At 43.5% G+C, this 26,943-nt stretch overlaps 2 protein-coding genes across 3 annotated transcripts in view; both read left to right on the forward strand.

Annotated features, from left to right (window-relative positions):
• ITM2B (integral membrane protein 2B) overlaps nt 1-17,441 on the forward strand; it is a 31,402-nt gene extending 13,961 nt beyond the window's left edge. The window contains exons 2-6 of one of the 2 annotated variants that reach the window (XM_065638859.1): nt 3,862-3,990; nt 6,052-6,258; nt 8,275-8,385; nt 15,050-15,200; nt 16,718-17,441. In XM_065638859.1, coding sequence (XP_065494931.1) covers nt 3,862-3,990; nt 6,052-6,258; nt 8,275-8,385; nt 15,050-15,200; nt 16,718-16,806 — 687 coding nt within the window. In that variant the 3' untranslated portion in view covers nt 16,807-17,441. The remainder of the gene's footprint in view (nt 1-3,861; nt 3,991-6,051; nt 6,259-8,274; nt 8,386-15,049; nt 15,201-16,717) is intronic. The other variant, XM_065638867.1, reaches the window with a different exon arrangement.
• A 2,907-nt stretch (nt 17,442-20,348) lies between these two features.
• Nucleotides 20,349-26,943, forward strand: part of RB1 (RB transcriptional corepressor 1) — an 87,559-nt gene continuing 80,964 nt past the window's right edge. The window contains exon 1 of the mRNA XM_065656708.1: nt 20,349-20,469. Coding sequence (XP_065512780.1) covers nt 20,426-20,469 — 44 coding nt within the window. The 5' untranslated portion in view covers nt 20,349-20,425. The remainder of the gene's footprint in view (nt 20,470-26,943) is intronic.

Raw genomic sequence — 26,943 nt, forward strand, 5'->3', positions numbered from 1 at the left:
AGTCTTGCAAATCTCAAATAATAGAGGATTTAATACTTCTCTATCTACAGGAAAATTGTTCCTGTAGAGCCTGAAGCAATTCAGGTTGGGAAATTCTGAACCGTTTAATTTTAACACTGTAGAATTTAGTGTACAAGTGGTAGAGAGATGCTTCTGTTTCATGTCTTGTCCATGGGAAATAGGCTGATCAAATGTTTTCCAATTAGAACAATCAGTTCATCAAGGGAAACAAGCCAGTATTGGGCTTGCATCCAGTTCCTCCTAAGGCATTTTGCATCACAGAAGATAAGTTCTTCATCATCTTGGGGTTGAGGATTCACCAGGGAGCTGGAAGTACACGGAGCAGGGATGAAGCAGAGGAGGGGAAAGAAAAGGACCGGAACAACAGTGATTAATTATTACTGCTCACAGAAGTAGAGAGGTGTATTTTTAGAGGTCAGTCCTCGCCTCAAGTACGCAGTGCTTTCTTTTGTCAGATACCTCTGGCAGTGGAAAGCTGACATAGAGAAAAATTAGCGAGGCTGCAATCTCATCTTGTGCTCTGGCTTCACCGCTATCTGGGAACAAAGTGCGGTGGTAACCATGTGGGGAGAGGAGCTAATTCAGCACCGTCCCTCTTTGTGGGGATCTGCTTTCACTTAATGTTTTTTCTTTTAGAACACAAGTCACCTGGAAGGAGGGTCAGCATCTGTGGCACTTTCTTCTCTTGCAAGGAGAAGGGTCAGATTTATATATAAAGGGATGAATTACTTTTGGGTCAATTCAGCCCAAACTAAGCTGTCATGGCAACAATACAAAAGCTTAGCCACAGGACAGCTACTAATATGAGTATAATTTAGCCTAGGTAGGTTATTTATAATATTTTAATTTAGGGTGGTTTTAAACTGCTTAATGATGGACTTAGTTTTCAAAATCAGAAGAGGAAATCAGTTCCGTGTTCTCCTTAAACAGCATAAAATGTTTTCAGTGTTACCTAATGCTTGCGGTTCCTCCGTACTGAGGCGCAGCTCTTTCATGTGCTCTCCTAAGCAAGAGGCTAAACTGGGCTTGAACTCTTGCTCTAAATTTGGTGTGCTGTTTTCAGCAGGCTGCGGACAAATCAATGCAATAGGCAACTACGAATAGAAAATAGCTTAACATGCCACCATTAGGGATGCTTTCAGAAATAATAATGAGAAAATTTAGCTGCTGGTAAGGGATAAGAGAGTTGTATTAAACCTGTTGTTTGTAGTTGTCATCTCAAATATCAAAGCTGAATTATTTATGGTAGAATAGTGATAAACTTGTCCTTCAGGTTCCTCCTAGCATGGTAAAAGTGTAAAAGTTACTTTCCTTGTGGCCTGTGCAAAATTAATTTGACATTAATCCTCATTTCCAGGTAGGTGTTCACACAGTGTATGCCTTCTGCACCATTTCTCAAATGCCTGTTTTGTTAGCCTTTCTGAACTTACAAAATGATATAAAAATGGAAGAGGCAGTTATTCCACTAATGGATAATTCTGCTTGGAGTTAAAAAAGGCAGGGAGGCACAAAAACAGCACTGGGAAAGTATAAAGATACTCTTTATATTCTTCAATAAGGAATATTTTGGCATTATATCCCACAGCCAGTTTGCTATCCGTTTTTCTGACATTAACTTACGACAGTTTAAATGACAGCTATTTTAAAAAGTTTTAATCAGGTGTCCTTTATGCTTTGAAATATCTAGGGAGATAGTTACCTAATGATACAGGGCAACATAAAAATAAAAATCCTTGTATTACCTGGTTTAGATTTATAATTGAGATGATTTATAGAAGAATCCACAGTGAATCTTAACCTGACCTGAAAGTTAATTAGATTACCATGGGTATTATGTCCTATTCTCAGTTGTAGCAAACAGCCAGGTTAAAAACCACGCAGCTAGTAATCCCGTGATTCTTTACACTGAATTCCTTAAATAATTAGTAGTGTAAAAACTTTTAAAAGCTGTTACTTGCCTTTCCATTCTGCTTTTTCAGTCCATCGCAACTGTTTTCTAGTCGCTCTCGCTTTGCCGTGTAATATACCGCAGAAATATTGGTTGGAAGGGGCCTCTGGAAATCACCTGGTCCAACCTCCCTTTAGAAACAGGACGGTTGCCAAGGCAAGATCAGCCGTGGCTTTATCTAGTTGAGTCTTGAAAACCTCCAAGGATGGAGTTTTCACAATCTGATTTACTGCAGTAGTTTGCAAGGTAATGTGAAGCCAAATCTGTGAAATATCTTCAGTTTGACTCTTAAATATTTCTGAATCAGATTTTGGCAGCCGTTGCCTGGCAAAGAAGCTGCATTGCCATTTCTGTACGAACGATAATTGCAGTGTACTGTAAAGGTGGGTTTCACATCACCTAATTTTAGCTACATATGAATTAGGTACCTAGTTTGTTAACCGAGGAATTTCCGTCTGTAATCAGTGAAAAGAAATAAGTCCCTCCAGCGGACTCCGTCTCCCTCTCAGGGATGGTTGGGTTGAGTCGTTCAGAGGAAGCGCCTCTCTCCCCACCGTTTACAGGGAGGGTCCCGTTTCCATTTGGTGTCTGACTCGCTTAGTGGCTTCAGCCACACGAGAGGAATTCCCTCCTGCTGGGCCAAGTGGGGACTATACCCACCACTTTGTTCAAGTGGGAAATCATCCTAAGTAGCAAATGCTGCAAAAAAACCATGGGGCAGAACATTGACTGACAACCATTGCTGTCAGTGCCATCTCTTCATCATGTTCTTTCTCCATTTTCTGTTTTGGAGTTGGTTTTTTTTGTTTGTTTATTTGGCTGTAATGATTTTGACCTGGTCATCATTCTACCCTATTGTTTTTTTGGTTGCAAAGGGATAATGAATTGCTTTGTATTTATTTGAATTCTGATATTTATTTTCCCAGGATTCTCACAGTTTGGAAGAGGGTGACTCAAAGATGTCTTTTTTTTGTTTGCGTTTTCTTCTTCTTTTTTTTTTTTTTTTTTTTTTGTTTGGTTTGGTTTTTTGGTGGTGTTTTTTTGTGTGTGGTGTTTTGTTTGTTTGGTTTTTTTTTTTTTTTTTGGGGTGAGTTGTGAGTTATGCAAACACTCGGGGGAGGAAAGAGCATTGTAATGTGGCTGATAGAGGAAAGATTTTGAAAGATTTTGCAAGCAGCGGTTTATTGCTTAGGATGCCTGTGGGGATTGCTTGGTTATGCAAACTAGTGCCCCCAAGGTGAAACATCCTGTCATTCCTTTAGCATAACATGAGCAGCAGAGAGAGGCACAGGCTGTCTTACAGCAGAAAGCTTCCTTAACAACAACTTTCAAAGCATATTTTCTCATTCCTGCTCTTATTATTCTGCCAGCAAAGAGGTGGTAAAGTCTCTTTCGTCCTGCTGGAACAACATAGGGAAGGATACATTTTGCTCTAATTACCTTTGATCTTTCGTTGGTTCTTCAGGTTCACTGAAATTGCGTGTACCGAGATAAAAAAGGATCTGACGTTTCCGAATTGACTTCCTCTCTCTGCTGTTGTTGCACGCAGGTTGCCTGAGAACGGATATTTTTCTGTCTGCAGTCTGTAAAGTGGCTCACTGGGTGTTTTTAGGTATCTTGGGAGACTTTGTTACATTTTTATCTTCCTTCAGACTTAAGTCTGCTGATGTAGTCAGTGACAATGGCATTAAAAGTTGACTGTTGGTACAAGTTTTCTTAAACCTCAGCTCAAACAGATCTGTTTTATGCTTTACCAAATAAAATACATTTCCAAACAGTTGTGACAGAGCGCGCATCGCCTTTTCTGACGGATGCAACGTTTGTATTTGCTGGGTCTGAAGTATCTGCCGTCCTGTGTGCCCTGTGCTGAAGGTCTCTCTGCTGCTCCGCAGGACCCTGAGGATGCCGTGCCCGTGGGGCAGAGGAGGGCCTGGTGCTGGTGCATGTACTTTGGATTGGCCTTTATGCTGGCTGGGGTCATCCTGGGTGGTGCCTATCTCTACAAATATTTTGCATTCCAGGTAAGTCAAATACATTCTGTTATGGGAGTACTGTGTTTTTCTCTGTTATGCCTCCATTTAGAAGAGGGAAGAGGACCAAAAGACTAAACCAAATATCCTTTCTACTTTTTTTTTTTTTTCCCCTGAAAACTTCAGCTTTTCTAAAGGCAGAGTGTATGGCCTGCTCTGAAGTTACCTATCAGCAGTGGAGGGCAGGAGCGAAGTTGGCAAATAAAAGGGAGCAGCACTTTTGAAGACCTTACTTTGCAGAGAAAGGACTAGATCTAAATAGGACTTGGGTTTAGGAACCCCAGCGGTGTCCCAGATTTTCACCTGCTCTCTTTCCTATTTCGAAGTGGTGAATACTGGAGGTGGATTAACCCCTTGGAAGCCTCCTTGTTTCACCCTAGATTTCCTAGACACACGCGAATGCCCAGGAAAGGGACTGCTTGTCAGAGCAGTGCAGTGACCTCCTCCTTCCCGGCCTCCGCAGCGATAAGAAATACAACCCTGCAGGGGACTTCGGAGAAGCGCCGTCAGTGGGGTTAAACATGTTCTGTCAAGTCTAATCCACGCTGAGAAGATAAGACCCCTGACAAAATGTATTTTCACTCTTTAACAAATGGCACTGCTGCAAGGCGGTGGTGCCAGGGAAGTGGAGCATTTACCTGAAACATAGGAGATCTGACTTAAATATTGTCTTCCTCGTGGGGCAGTTGTCACTGGGTAGCACTGGATGTGCTGGGCTGTCACCCAGATGGTGTGAGCACACCCTCCCCTCTTCAGAAACTGCCGGGGTTGCAAGATTCACAGGGTCAGAAAGGGAGAGTATAAGCAAAACATGAATCCCTCTATAGCCCACTTGTTAGTGCACATAATTATAAGGTAGAAATTCTGTGTTCTTGTCCCTGCTACCAGGATTTTTTTTTTTCCCCCCCATTTTAGTAGCTGCTGATGTGGAAGGCAAAGTGATTAAATGTGAAAAATTCCAGCTGAACTTGCACTTTGTGGTCTCTTTGGTTATCACATGAACCTAATCTACAGGGGAACAGTAGTGTTGCAAACGAAGCTTGAACAGCACAGCGTATCTTGGTGGATTACCAAGCTCAGAGTAGCTGAAGACCTGCTATGTTACCAGTGTGTTTCATCTGTGCTTAGCACCCTGGTGCTCCATCTTTCACATGCCGGCTCGCCCAAATTGAAAGTACCATTCAATTCAAACCTGTGGTACTTGTTCACGAGTCAGGTCTGGCTTGAAGGAAACATTCAGGAATTGAGCTAACGTTGCACTGGAGACATCTTCAATATGAAACCTTAAATTGATGGCGTATGCATAAGTTGTGTGTTTCTAAAACTATCTGGCCTATAAATTTGGTATATGACTTCCTCTGACTTATGACTTTATTTTACACTTCACTTGGGTAACCTGCCATGTGTGCTGTGACAGAAGGACACAAATCGGTTGTTTTCATTTATTTTTATTACCTTTTTGTCCTTTAAACCTCTCGATAAATAATTTAATTTTAGAAATGGACTCTCAAAACTTCCGAAGCCTTGCAAACCTAAGCAACTTCACAGAATAATTGAGGTTGGAAGGAAACTCTTGAAGTCATCTGGTCTGCAAGCAGAACCAAATTCAGAGTTAGACTTGTTTTTTCAAGGTGATTTGGATGACCAGTTTCAATGTTTTAAATTGTAATTATGGACTGCAGTTAAGTAATAATTTAATAATAATATGCATGCTTATAGATGTGGGAACTTAATTGTCCTTCTAAAAATAGGATGCAATGTGCCGCAGATTACAGATGCAAAATAAAAGACTAGTTTTTAAGAACCTGCTTTTGGTATCCTGTTTTCCTTGAATTCAAGGGAAGGTGTCCCTCTGGGTTCAGTACAGTGAAGGTTTTATCCGTGGTCCTGTTGTAGACAGCAACTGGCTCCTACATTTGTGTATCAAATTAATGGGAAAACATCTCATCTAGTCTGACAAGTTTTTCTTCTCTGCAGTGCTTTGAGAATATGAGTTATGAGTTTTAACAGGCTACTGATGGTTTTTGTTGCTGGGTTGTTTATTATTTTTAGCAGAATGGCGTGTATTTCTGTGGAATAAAGTACATTGAAGACGGCTTAAGTTTACCTGAGCCGGGGGCAGAGGCTCAGAGTGCTCGCTACCACACGATTGAGCAAAATATTCAGATCTTGGAGGAAGAAGATGTTGAGTTTATCAGTGTGCCAGTCCCAGAGTTTGCTGATAGCGATCCTGCTGATATCGTCCATGACTTCCACCGGGTAAGAAATATTTCTGAAGAAGCTGAAAGCATTTAGAACTTGAAAAGTGTTCCCCCTCAGTCATCCTGATAAATGTACTCCCTAATTATTGTGGTGGGGGAAAGTGGAGGAGGCAGCAGAAGTGTTTTGCTCAGCGGCAGGCTGCAAGCAGTTATTAACCGGGCATACAAAGTACAGCATTCAACATGAAGTATTATAGTATGTAAACCACCATTTGCAAATACGGTTGTTTTTAGAAAGGGAAAAATAACTTAGAGCTATTTCATTTCCTTAGTATGAGGAAGTAAAGAGAATATAGTTCTTGCTTTGCTAAGTCTACCGAGCCCGAATTTGGCCAACTGCTGTGGTGCCGAGGGAGGTTTGGAAAAGACTGTTGTAGCTTTGACCTCAGCTTGCAGGGGCTGGATGTGTCTGACATCACCAGGTATGTTCAGGCACCCCCAGAAATGCTCTCCTGACACGGCTCCAAAACCCCGGAGCAGCAGCTTTCTGGAAGGAAGCGACCGGCTGACCGACCGTGTGAGAGAGATCGTCTTCAGGTGCCACAGGGAGACTGGCAGCAGCTAAATTTTCCTTCTGCGCCACAGGCTACCGCGATTCCTAAAGGCACTATATTAGGGTATCAAAGCACTTTTAGCTGTTTCTTTCTTTTCTTTTTTTTTTTTTTTTTTTTTGGTAGAAACGACTTTGATAGGAATGATGGTAATAAATTTTTGCTAAGGCAGTTGACAGGCCTACAGCTCTTGGTATTAACGACAGCTGTAAAACAATTAGAAGCTGTTCTTTTCTGTATCAGCCTGATCGAAGCTGTCTGATAGCGATGAAATGTTCTACAGCTGGTCTTCAGGAAGCTAAATTTCTGTGAACATATGAAGACATCGCTGAACAGCTTTTTTTAAGCAAGGCTGAAGAAGAAGAATAGGGAAGTGTCCTATTTCTTTATGCAAACTTTAGAGTTTAAAGTTTTCCAGGCAAAATGAGTGCTATCTATCAAATATTCATAACCAGATTTGGAGGAAAATGTAGCTTCCTCGAGCTATGTCATTTAAAAATATTCCTGAATATATTTAAGGAGCTTCTGTTAAGAGTTACAACAAAGCCTATAAAGAGGGAAAAGCCAGGGGAAAAAAAAAAAGCGGGATGTAAATTAATAAGAACAATATAATATTAAAAATTTATTTTTAGATTTAATGGGTTAAAGGCTTTGCTCTAAAGGTCAGTGCAAGGATCATTTGCCATAGGCAGGGCACTTACTCGCATGTGATGAGATTGGTGGCACTGCTGATTGCCATCCTGGTACTATTTTGACTGTTTCTACATGTCCGCAGCCGTAGAGCTTTCAGCAGCTTGAGATAATGTCTTCTTTAGCAAGAACAGATGCAGTGTAACACAGCTCAGTGAACAGAGCTGTAGGATTCATCAAGTTAATTCCCGGGGCTTTTATGTCTCTGTTTTTATCAAATAATGGCAAATATTGCAGTTCATGTACTATAAAAATTCAGCTATGAATAATCATTAACACTTCAAATTAGTAGTATTTTTTAAAATATAAAGATTTTTCTTGCATTATCTGTAACAGTCTTTTTTTCCTTCTATATTTTGTTCTTAGCAGCAGCATTTCCCTGTTACACTGTAACAAAATACAAAAAGCATGGGGATTAGAGCAAGGGTTTTGCCTTGCTGTTTCAAAATGCAGGCACTAGGAATAAATGAATACTGTACTTGATTCCGTGACAGTTCAGATACACCTTTGTAATTTCATTACTGTAGTGCATTTGAGCTACTTATCGCCTGCTGGCTTGCACAAATCCCTGTCATAGATTTAAACTCAATTACCAAGACTGCCTTTTATTTCTACATTTACCTACCCACAAATTGGAGTTTGTTGGACAGACTTTATAGTGAACAAAACAATAATTTGAAGAACAACACGAGGCAACAGCAGTTTTGCGAAGTCAGTATGTGAATTTTCTGATGTTTTCACTATACTGATTAAAACAAATATTTCCTCAACAGAGACTCACTGCCTATCTTGACCTGAGCCTGGATAAGTGCTATGTGATTCCTCTGAACACTTCAGTTGTTATGCCACCAAAAAATTTCCTGGAGTTGCTCATCAACATCAAGGTATGGTTAAATCGTAAGTAATTTGTTCTTAAGGAAAAAGGAGATTTTTTTTTTCCAGAACATTGACATTCACATAAAGTACATGTGTTTAAAAGTTAACTGATCACTAGAAATCTTCGCCAAGACAGAAAATAATCTAAAACCTCCTTAGTTAATTAACTACAGTCATGAAGGAATTACTAATTCAGAGGAAGACAAACAAATCTGATTTCATTCCTACAAATCCGATTGACAAAATTGTGTAGGTGTAGTGTACCTAGACTCTTTGATAGTAGTCTGTGTGGTGTTTTTAAAATTTATAATCCACTGTGAGTAAAGTTTCCATAAAGTGCTGGACTAAGACTGGTTAGCTGAGAGGCTTAAAGCCAATATACTGCGCAATCCTTTTAACATGGGCGTTGTTTAAAGCGTAGGTCCCTGCTTTGAACTGGTGCGGTGGCTTCAGGGTGATGGACGTGGGGTGTGCTGGATCCACTGTAGGTGCTCAGGGAAATCAGATGTGAGTTAGGTGTGACGGACTAAGACGAGGTACTAAGACAGACTAAGACTAAGATACGAGCTCACGAGGCTTCCAGCAGCCTTCAGATGGATCTGCGTGTTTCCGGGGGGGGTTCGTAGGAGTGATGAGGGTTTGGACTGTGTCATTAACAAACCCAGTTTAAGCAACAGGGCTTTTAGCACAGCCAGATTCCTGGTTCTGCGGCCACCAGACCTTCAGAACAACATTCAGTGTCCTTCAAAACCAGGACCTTGGAAAGGACTGAGATACCACAATCACTGAACAACAGAATCTGAGTTTTCAGTGTAATGTTGTGGCAACTTCTAATGGCTTTCCAGCGGGGTTTGATAATGGGACTTACTGTCTGGCCTGTGGTGCTGGCTGGCTTGTCACCACCACGGGGACACACTGTTCTGTCAGTAGTTTTGGAGTGACTGGGTGAACATAATGGCCTGTGAAATTGGGGAGGCCAAAGTAGATCATCTAATGGGGTCTCTTATAATTTAATATGACTTGGGGTTTTTTTTAACTCTAATATACGTATGCTTTTAATGCAGATTCAGATGGCATTTACCCTGCTTTTCAGCCTTCTGGTTTCCTTACAGAACAGCAAAACACTCAGGATAGAGGAAGAGAGCTGATAAGCTAACTTGTGTCTAAGATCTGGGGAGGATGTTCTAAATTTTATTTCTGTGGGCTTTCGTGACTTTGGAATGATTAATATCTTCTTGGGGGTTGCATCTTTCAAACAAGGCTTTGGAATTAGGACTCCAGGAACTGTTTTAGCCATTTCTGACTGGTTCGTGTATATAAATACATTTCATGTGAAAAATGACTTCACAAGTAAGTCCTTTGCTGCTTTTTTGCTGCCTATTTTAAGACTGGCTATTTAACCACATTTTTATTTCCTGTACATGAGGATGAGGTGGTGTCTCTAAAACTCAGTGACCCCGTATTTTTGTACTTTGTGTATGCTGCTTTGATTCCATTTTTAGTTCACATAAATTCCACTATTAAAATCTGTTAAAGTAAGAGGATAACCAGGCGTCACACATTTAATTGAAAATCTGTGCAAACTGTTTTGATCATTGTCCCCAACAATGAGTGCCCTACTTTAGAGACATCTGTTTAATTCTCATTGTATTAACAAAAAGCTGTGGGCATTTGATGTCTCAGAAAATCAGGCTAAATGTTTTGTAACTGAAATTTGGGAAACTATTTGGCAGATGCACAAAGTGAGTAAATTTGTATTCACTATCCTGCAGTCACACTGGTTGCACAAGGAGAAAAATGTATGAAATTAAAGCGCTCATTTCATTAAAATGAGCTCTGAATACATGCAGAGGGCATTTTATGAAAATGGAGGTGCTTTGGGCTGTGTTTTGTTTTGTTTTTTAAAAAGCTGTAATTTTAGCCTAGAGAACCACACTTCTATATATTGATATAGTTTGTATATATATACAGACAGTGAAAGGCCTCATTTCCTTGGGAAATAAGGCTGAAACGCAGGTATATTTGTTCATCCACCTCGTTCCCCTTGTTGAGCCAGCTGGCCAGTTTGCACCGCACAGGACGTCTCAAAGATGACGGTGACGTTTGTGGCTGTGCTGGGTCCCAGTGCTGGGTCATTGCTCCTGCAGCAGCCAGGCAGAGGAGATCCCAGTGCTGAGCTTTCCCTCCTCCTGCGTCCCGCGGAGGGGCCACCCAGGCGGGATTCGGGAAGGGTCTGGGACATCTCGGAAGGTCCTGTGGTTTGGAGAGCCACGGGTCCCGGAGTGTCCTTGCAGGCTGTCCCAGGTCCCCAGCACCACTGCCCGCCCTGCCAGTGCCCTGCGCTGCCGCTTGGCTCAGGGGCTCTCTCCTTAAATTTGAGAGACATGGGGTTAAAATACGGTAAATTAGAGTGATTTAATTACCAAATAATGAGTGGAATACTTTGGAAGGAAGGAGTGGAATAATTTGTCAGGAAGATGTGCCAGGGGAGGTTCAGGCTGGACATTAGGAAAAGGTTCTTCCCCCAGAGGGTGGTGGACACTGGAACAGGCTCCCCAGGGAGGTGTCACGGCCCCAAGCCTGACAGTGTTCAAGAAGAGACTGGACAACGCCCTCAGACACATGGTGTGAACTGTGGGGTTGTCCTGTGCAGGGACAGGAGTTGGACTCAATGATCCTTGTGGGTCCCTTCCAACTCAGGACATTCTGTGATTCTCTGATTCTAGGAATGTGAAGTCTTCCAAGCTCTTACCTAAAGAAAAAAAATTGCTGCCGCTTTCCTCATAGTATGTGCTGAAGAAAATTTTCATAATTTAAAGTGCATTTAATACAGTCCTTTCTTTCTGTTCTGAAAAGAATAGCATTTAATCAGATTAATCTCAACATTTTGCTTGAATGGAAAAGACAGTCTTGTTTTGCAATGGAAATTTCAAGTTGTTCAGTGTCAATAAAGTATATAGTGATCTTTCCCCACAGAAGCTGAATTTGTTTCCATAATAAGTGATCATTTTATTTTTAGAAAGGAAGCAACACCTCGACTGCCATAAATACGAATCACACTACCAGGATTTCTTAAATGAAGTAATATTTCAAAAAAGCTGATGGTGGTTTACTGGTGGCAGTATTAGGAAATCAGCTGATAGCCAATTTACGTGCATTTCCAGTTGTGTACAGTGAGGTGCGCGCAGAGACAGATTCCTGCGTCATTTCAGCTGTGGCAAAATAACGCTGAAGGGACTAGAAGAGGCTTGGGAAGCCACTGCATGTTGTCGTGGCTTGTCCCTTTTTCAGTATATTGCCTTAAAACACCTGATACAGCACCATGGCTTTCTATTACAGAATCACAGAATCACAGAATCACAGAATGTTAGGGATTGGAAGGGACCTCAAAAGATCATCTAGTCCAATCCCCCTGCCAGAGCAGGAAAACTTAGGTGAGGTTACACAGGAAGGCATCCAGGCGGGTTTTGAATGTCTCCAGAGAAGGAGAATCCACAACCCCCCTGGGCAGCCTGTTCCAGTGTTCTGTCACCCTCACTGAGAAGAAGTTTCTTCTCACATTTAAGTGGAACCTCTTGTGTTCCAGCTTGAACCCATTACCCCTTGTCTTACTGTTGGTTGTCACCGAGAAGAGCCTAGCTCCATCCTCGTGACACCCACCCTTTATATATTTATAAACATTAATGAGGTCACCCCTCAGTCTCCTCTTCTCCAAGCTGAAGAGACCCAGCTCCCTCAGCCTTTCCTCATAAGGGAGATGCTCCACTCCCTTAATCATCTTTGTGGCCCTGCGCTGGACTCTCTCCAGCAGTTCCCTGTCCTTCTTGAACTGAGGGGCCCAGAACTGGACACAATATTCCAGATGAGGTCTCACCAGGGCAGAGTAGAGGGGAAGGAGAACCTCTCTCGACCTACTAACCACCCCCCTTCTAATACACCCCAGGATGCCATTGGCCTTCTTGGCCACAAGGGCACAGTGCTGGCTCATGGTCATCCTGCTGTCCACCAGGACCCCCAGGTCCCTTTCCCCTACGCTGCTCTCTAATAGGTCATTCCCCAACCTGTACTGGAACCTGGGGTTGTTCCTGCCCAGATGCAAGACTCTACATTTTCCCTTGTTATATTTCATTAAATTTTTCCCCACCCAACTCTCTAGCCTATCCAGATCTCGCTGGACGGCAGCACAGCCCTCTGGCGTGTCAGCCACTCCTCCCAGCTTGGTGTCATCAGCAAACTTGCTGATAGTACACTCAATTCCCTCATCCAAGTCATTGATGAATATATTGAACAGTATTGGTCCCAGAACTGACCCTTGAGGCACTCCACTAGATACAGGCCTCCAACCAGACTCTGCCCCATTGACCACGACTCTCTGGCTTCTTTCCTTCAGCCAGTTTGCAGTCCACCTCACTACCCGACCATTCAGTCCACACTTCCTCAGTTTTGCCGTGAGGATGCTGTGGGAGACGGTGTCAAATGCTTTGCTGAAGTCAAGGTAGACCACATCCACTGCTCTGCCATCGTCAATCCACCTTGTTACGTCTTCATAAAAGGCTATGAGGTTGGTCAAACACGACTTCCCCTTGGTGAAGCCATGTTGACTGTCCCTGATGACCCTCTTATCCTTGATATGTCTTAAGATGGCACCAAGGATAAGGTGTTCCATCACTTTCCCAGGGATGGAGGTGAGGCTGACCGGTCTATAGTTGCCCGGGTCCTCCTTCTTGCCCTTTTTGAAGACCGGAGTGACATTTGCTTTCCTCCAGTCCTCAGGCACCTCTCCCGTTTCCCAAGACTTGGCAAAGATGATGGAGAGCGGTCCAGCAATGACTTCAGCCAGCTCCCTCAGCACCCGCGGGTGCATCCCATCTGGACCCATGGATTTATGGATGTCCAGATTGCTTAATTGCTCCCTAACCCCGTCCTCATCAACTGAGGCAAACTCCTCCATTGCCCTGCCTTCCTCTGGGGCCTCAGGGGTACGGGGCTCCTCAGGACAGCCTCCGGCAGAGTAGACAGAGACAAAGAAGGCATTCAGTAACTCTGCCTTCTCTGTATCTTCTGTCACCAGGGCACCCACCCCGTTCATCAGTGGGCCTACATTGCCTCTGGTGTTAGTTTTATCTGCCATGTATTTGAAGAACCTCTTCCTGTTGTCCTTGACCCCTCTCACCAGGTTTAACTCTAAGGAGGCCTTAGCTTTCCTAGTTGCCTCCCTACATCCTCTGACAACAGCCTTATATTCTTCCCAAGTGGCCAGCCCCTCCTTCCATGATTTGTAAACCCTCCTCTTCCACTTGAGTTTGCCCAGCAGTTCCCTGTTTAACCACGCAGGTCTCCTGGCTCCCTTCCTTGACTTCCTGCGCGTCGGGATGCACTGATCTTGAGCTTGGTAGAAGCAGTCCCTGAATGTTAACCAACTATCTTGGGCGCCTTTACCCTCAAGCAGCCTTGCCCACGGGATTTCCTCCAGCAACTGTTTGAAAAGGCCAAAGTCGGCCCTGCTGAAGTCCAGGGTTGCAATTCTGCTCGGTATTCTGCTCCCACCACAGGAGATTCTGAACTCCACCATCTCATGGTCACTGCAACCAAGGCAGCCCCCCACCTTTACTGCTTCGACCAGACCCTCCTTGTTAGCGAGGACGAGATCCAGCAGCGCACCTCTTCTAGTCGGCTCCTCCACCATTTGCATCAGAAAGTTATCGTCAATGCACTGGAGGGACCTCCTAGACTGAGGCTGGCTGGCTGAGTAGTCCTTCCAGCAAACATCAGGGTAGTTAAAATCCCCCATAACAACCAGAGCCTGTGACTGTGAGGCCACGCTCAGCTGCCCATAGAAGGCCTCATCAACTTCCTCACCCTGATCTGGTGGCCTGTAATAGACTCCCACAACAGTGTCACCCCTGCCAGCCTGCCCCTTAATTCTCACCCACAGACTCTCAACTCGCTCCTCAACCGCACCTGGACAGTACTCTATACATTGCAGTTCCTCTCTCACATAAAGAGCAACTCCACCACCTCGCCTGGCTGGCCTGTCTTTCCTGAAAAGGGCATAGCCATCCATGACCACATTCCAGTCATGTGAGCTGTCCCACCTACCTTTCTGTTTAAACAATTGTGGGAGTCGCTGTAAGAACTTAAGACGTTCTCGTCTTGCATTTGGCTTGAGTTGTGACCCACGCCGTGAAGATGTTCCAGGCTTCCCAAACCCCATGATCTGCAGCTGGAGCACCCCACAGCTGGCGTGCTTCATCAGGAAGAGTATGGAGAGCCTGCTCCATGCAGAGCATTCTTCTGTTGGGCATAGTTCCCATTGAGGTCTGTTGGGTTGTTGTTAATTAAGTGAAAAATTTGGATAAGAAGCGCAGGACTGATCCGTGACAGTGGGTGCTCCTGGAAGGAAAGATGTCCTCTCTGCTGGAGACGTTACTGTAGCAGGAGGGCAGTGGACATTTTGCGACCTTTTTCAATATAATCATTATGTATTTCTGGAGTGCGGTGCAGTCATGTTTGCACATTCAGAATAAAATTCTGTGGATGATACATGTTTTGAAAGAATTCAAAGAAGATATGTCACAGCCGTGTTAAAGAAACACAGTGCAAAGCGTTTGTTGTGTACTCAGATCACAAAGAGATGGGTTTTGACGGAGCTGTTATATTTTTGTTCAACAGGCTGGAACATATTTGCCTCAGTCCTACTTGATTCATGAACAGATGATTGTTACTGATCGCATTGAAAATGTGGATCAGCTGGGATTCTTTATTTACCGCCTCTGCCGTGGCAAGGAAACCTATAAACTACAGCGCAAAGAAGCCATGAAAGGTAAATGTTCCTCCTGCGATCTTTTGTGTTGGCAGAAAGTTCAATGCTGCTTGAGTTTAATAAATAGGCTTGATTGTGTTGAAAGGAATTATTGCAGTAACCGGCTCTGTGGGCTTAAGTACATCTGATATTTTCTGTGTAGAAATGGAAATAAGTCATTTTATTATTGTGCAAAAGTGCTCAAGGCCCCAGTGAGCCAGGAGCTGTTAAAATGTGTCTGCCTGCATGGGTATGTTTTCTGGGGTTCAGGCTTTCCTCGATGCTTTTCTTGTTTCTTGACCCACTGCCCAAAACCAAAATCCTTAAATATATGCGAAGCCATAGCCTTGTAGCCCAAGTGCAGAATGGCAGCTGCTTCTTGTCATTAAAGCCATTTATAAATTAGTCCACGTCTTCCTATTGGCATCAGTGAAATGCGAGTAAGAGCTGTCTTCATAGGAGAACTGTAGTCCTTGGTACTCCTTCATGGAAAAAGTTTGAAAAACATCATTTGCAAGAGTCTTGACAAGCTATTGAACACTGCCTTAAAATTTTCACTCAGATTTTACTCAGACTTACTTCTTTTTTAAAAAACAAAACCAACTGTACGTGATGTGCAAGTGCACACTGAAACAGTTTAATTGCTTTAGTCATATTGTTGGACCTGATTGCTTGGGAAAACAAAGAAAAGAAATAAATTTTATAAAAATAATTTAGAACAATGCTTAAAAATAAAAAGGTCTTAATAGCAAAATCCAATTCAAAATTCAGTATGTTGTGGTAATAAATGATGAGCATAGGTTGGCAGTGAGCAATAGTTTGACTAAAATTTCGTTAAATTCTGCCTTTCTCAGATTGTTGTTTAAATATTGCTAGTTTGCTCCTTTTTGCCTGTAGCAGCTTATTAGAATCATAGAATCAATCATAGGATAGTTTGGGTTGGAAGGGACCTTCAAAGCTCATCTAGTCCAACGCCCTGCAATGAGCAGGGACATCTTCACCTAGATCAGGTCGCTCAGAGCCCCGTCCAGCCTGGCCTGGGATGTCTCCAGGGATGGGGCATCCACCACGTCTTTGGCCAACCTGGGCCAGTGTTTTACCACCCTCAGTGTAAAAAATTTCTTCCTCATGTCTAGTCTGAATCTCCCCTCCTTTAGTTTGAAACCATTACCCCTGTCCTGTCGCAACAGGCCCTGCTAAAAAGTCTGTCCCCATGTTTCTTAGCTGTTCCCTCTCTGGTGTCCCCACAAGCATTTTTACAGACGCACAGAGAGGGAGACTGGGAACTGATCTGGGTTCAGACTAGCCAGTGGGGGTTTCTGGCAGGTCGGCTTTAACTAAACCAGGGCTGCGGTTTGGTTCACGATTTGGTTCACATCAGGTGTGTATTCTGCGTATGAACGTGTCCCTACGTGTGCTTCCTCTGGGAGAGGGGCCGAGGAGAGGTAGTTCTGATTTCTGACGACACAGTAAATGCAAAACTGTTATGTCTCTGATGTACTTCATCTCCCTCCCTTGTTCTTTACTAATACAAACAGGGATTCAGAAGCGTGAAGCTGTCAATTGCCGAAAGATTCGACACTTTGAGAACAGGTTTGCTATGGAAACGCTCATCTGTGAACAGTAATGAGGAATGTTACTGGTCCAGGAGACTTTAAAAGCTACAGTATGACCCCACCCTGTGTGTGCAGTGATTATTTTTTAAAATCTTCTTTTATGTAAGTAGTGGACAGGGCTTTATTGCTGAACACCTTCCATACTTTTCATCTCATGATACGTGTAAAATCAATATGTTTTAGTTTTTTCTTTATTTTCAGGTGCGGTGTTCTTCTTATATTTGAATAGCAATTGTATAAAGAATTAGTTGCTAGTGCATTTCATGTGATGCATCTTGAATACCAGGAAGAAGAGAGAGACTTTGAAATATCCACCAGTTTTTAATTAAGTAAAATTGAAAAGAATTATTAATGTACAAATGGACTGCAAGAGCTACTTCTACCTGTAATATTACCTGCTATATAGTTTGTTACAGCATATAGACAAACCTGTATTTGACTCTCCCTAACAAAGTGCAATTTGTTTTGTTTTTAAAATATTGTCATATTTACCTTTTTAGATTGATTTCTGACTCGATGTTTTAAAATGGCAAGTGTTCGCTGTAACAATCTTTTAGAAAATTAAGAAGTAACTTATGTTACTAACTTGTATATAATCCCTGTATGTGCAATGGAAAATAAATCTTATAAACCTGTTTGTCTAAAAGTCTTGTGTTTTCTTTTGCTATTATTGGGGTGTGGGGGGGGTTACAGTTAAATTTAAAATTAATGCTTTTTACCTGCAGTACTATTTTTAAAAGCGAGAAGATGGAATAGGTGATGGTTAATAAATGAAATACAAGCAAAGCAGCAGGCTTTCCTGTTCCTTTCTCATTTAAAGGCTATATTGTGCTGCTTGCTTAAATTCTGGGTTGGTATTTCCACCGTACATAGAGCGGAGATCCAAAGCGGACTTACACGTTGTTAATGTCTGAAATGCTCGTCCTGAGTATTTGTCAAACGTACAGAATCTAGAGCGTGTCAGGAGCTAGGCTGACCCAGCTGAGCACCAGGAGCGTTCACTAGGCCAAGTATGCGAAGCTCTTGCCCTGTGCATTACTGAGAGACAGTGCAGATTCCTGACTAGAGCAGCCAGTTCACGACTCTTCCATGCTACACAGAGGACAACCTTAAATTATAAAGTTCATACACGCTTTCGTAACATTGTAGAAATGCTGATCGTGAACCTGTGGGCATCATCCATCAGGCGCTTTGTGCCTGGGTGAGACCCCCCACCCTGCTCCTTGTCTGCTCTGGGCTGATCAGTCCCAGCTATCTCAGCCTCTCTCACATGTCAGATGTTCAAATCCCTTAATCACCTCTGTGGCCCTTTGCTGGACATGCTCCAGTATATCTGTGTCCCTCTTTAACTGGGGAGCCCAGCACCGGACCCAGCACTCCAGGCGTGTCCCAGCAGCGCTGAGCAGAGCGGGAGGATCACCTCCCTTGATCTGCTGGTGCCGCTTTTCCCAGCGCAGCCCAGGAGGCTGTTGGTCATTTTTGCTGGCTCATGGTCAATTCGTTGTCCATCAGCAGCCCCAGGTCCTTTTCTGCAGAGCTGCTTTCCAGCCAGTTTGCCCCCAGTGTGTCCTGGGGAAGGGGGTTGTGCCTCCCCAGGGGCAGGACTTTGCACTTTCCCTTGTTCAGCTTCATGGCGTTCCCATCGGGTTGTGCCGTTCGGCTTGGCGGTTAATCCGGAGCGAGCTCAAATATTGCTAGTAGTGTTCTGTGTCATGCCATCGACACTTAAAACTGCTGTTCTTAAAGCGAGTTTGAACTTCTTTACGTTATTGGGATCTTCGTAATGGCAACTGTTGTGGGGGAGAGCGCAGGATAAGATGTATTGTGGTACCTGCTGTTTCGAAGCTGGTTGCAAGAAAAATTACGGGAGAGAAAAAAAGAGTAACACTCAAAAAAATGGAAAATCTCCCCCAAAATCCACTTCTAAACTTCCATAATATGGCAACTGACTTGTCTTTCTGACCAAGTTTTGAGCATTGATTTATCAGGAAAATAGGAGTATTTAATAGAATATTTGCCAAAAAAATTAGTTTCAACTGATTTTTAAATAGTATGCACTGTAAGTGTCCAAATCTGTTGTCTTAGATTAATTCAGTCAAGAGGCTTTGGACTAATCTTATTTTTCTTCTCTTAAAGGATCTTTTCTTAATACAGTGGGAGGATGCTCTCCTGGGTTTGGAGCTATTATACAACTGTAAACATGCTATCATCCAGCTTCCTGCTATTGTGAATGTTTGGATTGAGATAAAATAATTTGTTTTAAAGGAAGTTTCTTAAATACACAATAAATTTTTTTCTTCATCTGCATTTGGCTTAATTTACAGTTTAGTCTTAGTGTAGGTGCATCATATATAAAATGAGAAGTATAATTGTTACTTTCCACAAGCTGGACTTTTTTAATCCATTCTTGATGATGCATGGCAGTCATGAACATCAAATAAAGCCTTGTGTAGATGTGGGCTAGATGCTTGTGTATAAATTTTATTTACATAGCTACTCTTTGGTATAGAAGTAAGCAAGCTGGAAACCCCCCTGGGAAAACTGCAGCTACAGACATTCAGGATGTCGCATTTGTGTGCTTGAAATACAGGTCAAATATATGTCAGGAAATGGTGACTGGTGTGTTCTTTGGAGCCCTGTATGACACGAAATTCATGCTGAAGTACTTTTAAGCATGTTTCCTACCTTTTTGTGAGTGTACTGTTCCTATTTCCCGTAAGTTAATCATTAACCTTGTTAATTTTTAAGCGAGCCTCACATCATCTTTAACTTGTTTAAGAAAAAATTCAGTAAGAAACTCCGATCTGTGGTGTGTCCTTTGATGGAGACACCAGCAAATGAGGCTGTTGGAAGGGTGGCAGGGCAGGGGGAGAAATAGATTTGTACTTATAGATGGGGTTTATATGTCAATGCTGCATGCCTGTGTCCCAAATAACTTCTGAGCCTCTTGGATAGTGGAAATTTATTTCATATCAGTAGCATGAAAATAAGCATGGGGAAGGATGGAGAAACACGTGTGCACTGAGGAAAAGCTCCCAGCATGTGCTCATGTCTTACTAAATGCCACGCAGTTTGTGTGGGAAGAAGACCTGAAACACGCTGAGTGCATGAAAAGCTCCCATTGGAACTTCTGCCCTCGGGACACAAATCCATGGAAAAAACTAGCTCTTAAAAACAGAGTATAATAAACAAACACAGCTGTGCTATGCTGAAGAAAAACACATTTCCAATCCAATGAGTTCCACAAAAGGGTTAGTATAAAAATGACCTCATTGGACAGTTATCTTTGCAAATATTTTTAGAACTCCTCATAAGAAAGAAAACGAATCCTAATGCTGAGACACACTTTGTCATTGAAGCAGCAAAATCAAAGAAGTGCCACTATCCTATACCACCGTGTTTATTTGGTGGAGGGGGCTGTGCCAGTCTCTGAGGGGTCCCAAACAGCCTCTGTGGTTCAGTAGGTCTTTGCATGAGTAAGGCGTTTGTCACCAGTAGATGTGGATGATCTGAGCTTGCGAAGCGTGATAAAAGCTCCGAGTCTTCCCTCCTTCTCTAATTGAAGTCTTGCAGCTTTAGTAAAGAGCCACAGGGCAAGTTTTGGCATGAAGAAAATACTGAAGACAGAAAATGCGAGAGTTTGGTTATCTGGTGCAACGTTGTCCTCTGGAAAGGTGGGTACACGCTTTTGTTCACCTGAGCTGACACGCCTGTGTTAGCAGAAGGTTGTGGTTTAGAAATATTAGCAGAGCTGTACTCTCGCTGACATTGCTTGTTCTGGTTGTAGGAGAATATTGTACTGTTATGGAGGAAGCAACACAGAGCCTGTAGCGCTGTTGTCATATTATGAATTTCCTGGAATACTATACATGAATGTTTCCACCTAATTAGGGTATTTCACTGCTATGGCTTGGTAAAGAAAGTCATCATCCTAGGTGCACTCTTAACAGAAAGAAAAAAACCCAAGATCACAGGTTGGTTTAATTTGGAGAAATGCCCATGTCTGTTCACTGTAGGCTACAGCTGCCAATTTTCAATTGGTTTTCAGGTTACTGGTTAAGATTAATTTGATTCCCGAGAACTACTTCCAGTAGAGCTTATTCTGCTTCTTGTGGGCTTAGGAAATCTCGGAAGAGGCGGCATGGGAAACATCCTCACTGGGGAGACGGCCAGCAGCAGGACGGGGTGCTGCCCGCGCCGGAGCACGTTTCTCACACGGCGAGAGGAAGCAGAACCTGGGACGGAGCAGGACGGGAAGGGAGGGATCGCAACGGGGTCATTAATGTGGCCCTGTAATTGCCAGCAACAAGATGTTTGTGGTTGGTTGGTCTATTGACCTTTATTTTGTCACCAGCTGGCAATACCAACCCAAATGAATGGCCCTGCAGAAGGGATGCAGGATGCAGAATGCGTCTGGGGTTAGAAGCGCTTTGCCCACATCACGGTACCTGCGTGACAAAACCCGTGGTGTGATGCAGCTGTGCACACAGGCATGTTCTATACTAATGGCTGGACACCTTTCACAAGCAAGGAAAGCTGTACCAGGAATGATTAGTTTTTTTCTGATGTAATTACACCTCACAGAATCACACAGAATCACAGAATGTCAGGGATTGGAAGGGACCTCGAAAGATCATCTAGTCCAATCCCCCTGCTGGAGCAGGAACACCTGGATGAGGTTACATAGGAAGGCATCCAGGCGGGTTTTGAATGTCTCCAGAGAAGGAGACTCCACAAACTCCCTGGGCAGCCTGTTCCAGTGTTCTGTTACTCTCACTGAGAAGAAGTTTCTTCTCAAATTTAAATGGAACCTCCTGTGTTCCAGTTTGTACCCATTGCCCCTTGTCCTATCATTGGTTGTCACCGAGAAGAGCCTGGCTCCATCCTTGTGACACTCACCCTTTATATATTTATAAACATTGATGAGGTCACCCCTCGGTCTCCTCTTCTCCAAGCTAAAGAGACCCAGCTCCCTCAGCCTTTCCTCATACGGGAGATGCTCCACTCCCTTCATCATCTTCGTTGCCCTGCGCTGGACTCTCTCCAGCAGTTCCCTGTCCTTCTTGAACTGAGGGGCCCAGAACTGGACACAATATTCCAGATGAGGTCTCACCAGGGCAGAGTAGAGGGGGAGGAGAACCCCTCTTGACCTACTAACCACCCCCCTTCTAATACACCCCAGGATGCCATTGGCCTTCTTGGCCGCAAGGGCACAGTGCTGGCTCATGGTCATCCTGCTGTCCACCAGGACCCCCAGGTCCCTTTCCCCTACACTGCTCTCTAATAGGTCATTCCCCAATCTATACAGGAACCTGGGGTTGTTCCTGCCCAGATGTAACACTCTACATTTTCCCTTGTTATATTTCATTAAATTTTTCCCCGCCCAACTCTCCATCCTGTCCAGGTCTCTGGATGGCAGCACAGCCTTCTGGCGTGTCAGCCACTCCTCCCAGCTTGGTGTCATCAGCAAACTTGCCGACAGTGCACTCTAGTCCCTCATCCAAGTCATTGATGAATATATTGAATAATACTGGTCCCAGTACCAACCCTTGAGGAACTCCACTAGATACAGGCCTCACTTGCACTAGGGCTTCATCTGATAAATTGCATCAGTCATGGATTCTATTTTTTAATACCCAGGTCCTCGATGCTAGCACAAATCAGTAAAACAGACATGACTCCAACAGCCATTTTCACTTACAAGGAGCTAGCAACGTATACGGTCCTTACAGAGTTACAAATAGTTATGATTTTCTGTAAACGGGTAAGTACAATTATCAGAGTAAAAAGAGAAAAATGTCAGACCCAATTCGAAATATTTTCTTCAATCAGTATGAAACCTCTCTAAACTAATCTCAAAGGGAGAGAACTAGAAGTGTCCATGCAACAGCCTGGCTTGAGGTTTTGCATATAGGCATCATATATATGCAGACATTTCTCCATCCAGCACCAATAGTCATGGTGTCCTTTCAGATCCCATTAGCAACGTGGTCAAACACTTTATTGGTGAAAGTTCCTGCCTTAAACTCATCACTGCATTATCTGAGACTCCAACAGTGCACTACATAATACTCTGGGAAGAGGAAGTTACAGACGTGTATAAATGTGGAGTGAAAATATTATTTTTATTAATAGTGTGTATATATAGGGAGAGGCAACATCTGACATACCTCTCTGTTTAGACAGAAATGGGTTGAGGTTTGTCATGGTCCCTATGGATTTTACATCACTGTGGAAATATTAACTTTTAGAATCAGAATAATTTTGGTTGGAAAAGACCTTTAAAATCATTGAGTCCAACCATTAACCTAGCACAGTCAAGTCCACCACTAAACCATGTCCTTAAGAACCTCATCTATATGTCTTTTAAACACCTCCAGGGATGGTGATTCCACCACTTCCCTGGGCAGCCTGTTCCAATGCCTGACAACCCTTTCCGTGAAGAAATTTTTCCCAATATCCAATCTGAACCTTCACTGGTGCAACTTGAGGCCATTTCCTCTTGTCCTATCATTTGTTAACTTGGGAGAAGAGACCAACACCCTCCACACTACAGCCTCCTTTCAGGTAGTTGCAGACAGCGATCAGGTCTCCCCTCAGCCTCCTTTTCTCCAGGCTGAACAGCCCCAGCTCCCTCAGCCGCTCCTCACCAGACTTGTGCTCCAGACCCCTCACCAGCTTCGTTGCCCTTCTCTGAACTTGCTTCAGCACCTCAATGTCTTTCTTGTACTGAGGGACCCAAAACTGAACTCAGATTCAAGGTGGGGCCTCACCAGTGCCAAGTACAGGGGCACAATCACTCCTGTAGTCCTGCTGGCCACACTATTCCTGACACAAGCCAGGATGCTCTTGGCCTTTTTGGCCACCTGGGCACACTGCTGGCTTGTGTTCAGCCGGCTGTCAACCAACACCCTCAGGTCCTGTTCCTCCAGGCAACTTTCCAGCCACTCCTCCCCGAGGCTGTAGTGCTGCCTGGGGTTGTTGTGACCGGCACTTGGCCTTGTTGAACCTCATGCAATTGGCCTCACCCCAACGACCCAGCTGGCCCAGATCCCTCTGTAGAGCCTTCTGCCCTCAACCACCCAATTTGGTGTTGTCTGCAGACTTACTAAGGGCACACTCGATCCCCTCATCCAGATCGTTGATAGATTAAACAGAACTGGCACAAATACTGAACCCTGAGGAACACCACTCATGACCAATTGGATTTGGCTCCATTCACCACAACTCTCTGGGCCCACGCATCCAGCCAGGTTTTTTGAACTGAGTCTTTATGCAGGATGCAATAATAGTAGGGGTCAGTCTCACCAACAAAGGGTACAACCAGACAGTTTCACCCCATCGCACCCCTAAACCGTTTCCAGCTTCAAAGGCAGAGCTGGTGCCAGTGCAACTACGAGGCAGCATTACCAGGGGAGGTCACGCTGGGGAGTGGAAAAGGTCCAGCTCAAACCATGGCCTTGGTGTCCCCAAGGCACTCCTCACCCAAGTCCATCTGTTACTCCAGTTGGTCCTTCTTAAGGCCTGTAGGGCAGCAGCTGGAGAAGAGCTGGCCCAAAGGGAGCGGGGACAGGTCCCTCACCTCCTCGGTCCCGTTAGCAATGGTGCTGGGTTGTTGAGAGGGACGGCTGGGTTCCAGGGGACACTGATGGCAGGGGCTGGTGGCTGAAAACTAAAAAAGTAGCAAAGCATCTACCATATCTGAGCAGTAAGAGTCAAAATAAAAAGGCTTGGTTTCATTTCCAACGAAAGCATGACTTCTATTCCCACTGGCAATCAACATGAAACTATGCAAGAGTTTTAAGAGAAAAAAATAAGATAATAAAATTACTTCGGATTTTTTAGCAGCTGGAAACAATGAGTCAGGAGTGCCTGACTGGGCAATGTTTTGCAGACTGTCATCTGTCTATGACCTACGCTTTAAAAGCTGTTGTAGCAAGATGTTTAGAATAAAAATATTGTCAGGTCAGATGAGAAATTACCATTGATACTTTATTTGACCTTCCAGTGTTTCCTTCGTGTCTTTTTTTTTTTTTTCCCAGTAAGAGCTGCTTTTCTTCCTTTCTTTGCCATTTTATTCCAAAAGCCCAAGGGCTCCATTTAAAAGAAAACATTTTAAAATACAGGATTAAAACATTTAAATCAGTATATCCAAAAGAGGGGGAAAAAGCGCAGCAATTTACATATGGTTTTACACATGCATGTGCCTTTCTTTGGTAGCAGATACATATCACAGAATCACAGAATCACAGAATGTTAGGGATTGGAAGGGACCTCAAAAGATCATCTAGTCCAATCAGTTTAGATGTAGTTACTACCTCTGAGGCTTCAGGATGGAAGATTAAAGGTTATTGTAGCTCGATTCATCTCCTGTCTCCCTTCTTCTCCCTCCAGTTGTAACTTGAAGCATTGTATTTTCGTTGTACCTGCTCATGGAGGGAGCCCTAAGTGCCCTGCTTGATGAAAAAGTGCATAAAATTTGACTTGAGAACGTGATTGGCACGCAAACAATTTTAGAAAACCAGTATTTACACCGAGGCTGGTTGTCAGCTCTTCCAGACAATGTGATGTTGCCTAAGCACGATTGCACGGGGGGCTATGAGAGCAGCACAAAGTCTGTGCCTGTCATTTGGATGACCTAGGGCTTGGCTCTAAAAGCATGTTGAAGCAGCTGTGAGGGAACCTACCCAGGAGGGTGTGTTTCCTTCTTGCTGACAGCTGGGAGGGTCTCCGCTGGCCGTGACCATGTTTTCTGAGATGCTTTGCTCTCGTTTTAAATTCTTCTGTGCTCTTAAAGCCAGTTGTGAGGAGAAGGCAACAGACTAATCTGCAGTTTAGGGTTTTAACTTACTTTTCCAAGTTGGTAGATCTGCCTAGTTGTCTGGGGCTCGACTGTAGACGACACGCAGTTCTGGACTCTGAACCTTCCACAGCATCTGGTATCATCTGATTACAAGAAGGATTTAAATGTGCTTAAAAGCAGGGTAAAATTAGTCACAGTTTTCCTAGAATCATGATAAGGAGTGTCTGAATCCCACTACACTCTACAATCCAAACATCTCGTTTGGAGTTTATGTACTTTTATTTGCTTCAGAAATCCCATTTGTTCTGTATTCACTTAAGTGGAATTGGTTTAATTCTAATTACAAACCAGAAAAATGGCCTGTTCTCCTTTTTAAAAATCAGTTAATGAGTATAAAGAAAAAGCCTGAACAAATTGATAAAGCTTATGAATCTTAAAAATACTAGTGAATTTTTATTGTATACCATGGTTGTACTTCTTTTTTCTTTTGAATTCAGAGCTTTGACAGCAATCTCACTAAAACTAGTTGCTTTACAGATGAATGATAAATATGTGCATGTAGTAAGAGTCCTTACATACAAATATTTTTGGTTTTTTTAGGAAGTTGTCATCACAAAGATCTGAAATGTGCTCGTTTGCAGCAGCGATCTGCCTTCTAAATGTGGATACGCGATTGCAGATAACAGAGCAGATCTTGAATATCTGTGAATCAGGATGCTGGGGATTTGAATCTCATAGACTTAAAATCCAGAAGATGCCCAAAGAGTGGAGAATTTATTGCATTAAAATTAATTGTAATGCATACTGTTAAAAGTAGTATTTTAGTTAGGACTTGGATGAATGTCAGAATGAGAGAAGGTTGTAAAGGATTTGTAAGTTCTGTTCCGCTCTGTATCTGTACAATTGTTTGGTTTTGGTTTCATATATAGGTCTGTGGTTCTTCCCATGCCATGGAGATGATGTATTGGCTACCTCCAGCCTGTTGAGTACCTAAAATACCAGAAATAGCCGGGCTATGGGCTCTGGAGCGAGTGACGGGCCCTGGAGGGTCTGTAATGCCCAGGGCGCTCACTTGGTGAGGAAGCGGTGCCAACCACCTCTCCACGACACACTTTCTCCCTCCAGAACCTGCCCGCGCTCAGCTGAGGCAGTCAGACAACCAGTGTCTGTGACAACCGATAAGACAAGGGGCAATGGGTACAAACTGGAACACGGGAGGTTCCATTTAAATTTGAGGAGAAACTTCTTTACTTTGAGGGTGCCAGAGCACTGGAACAGGCTGCCCAGGGAGGTTGTGGAGTCTCCTTCTCTGGAGACATTCAAAACCCGCCTGGACGCCTCCTGT

This window comes from Caloenas nicobarica, chromosome 1 (assembly GCF_036013445.1).
Source record: "Caloenas nicobarica isolate bCalNic1 chromosome 1, bCalNic1.hap1, whole genome shotgun sequence".
Taxonomy (NCBI): domain Eukaryota; kingdom Metazoa; phylum Chordata; class Aves; order Columbiformes; family Columbidae; genus Caloenas; species Caloenas nicobarica.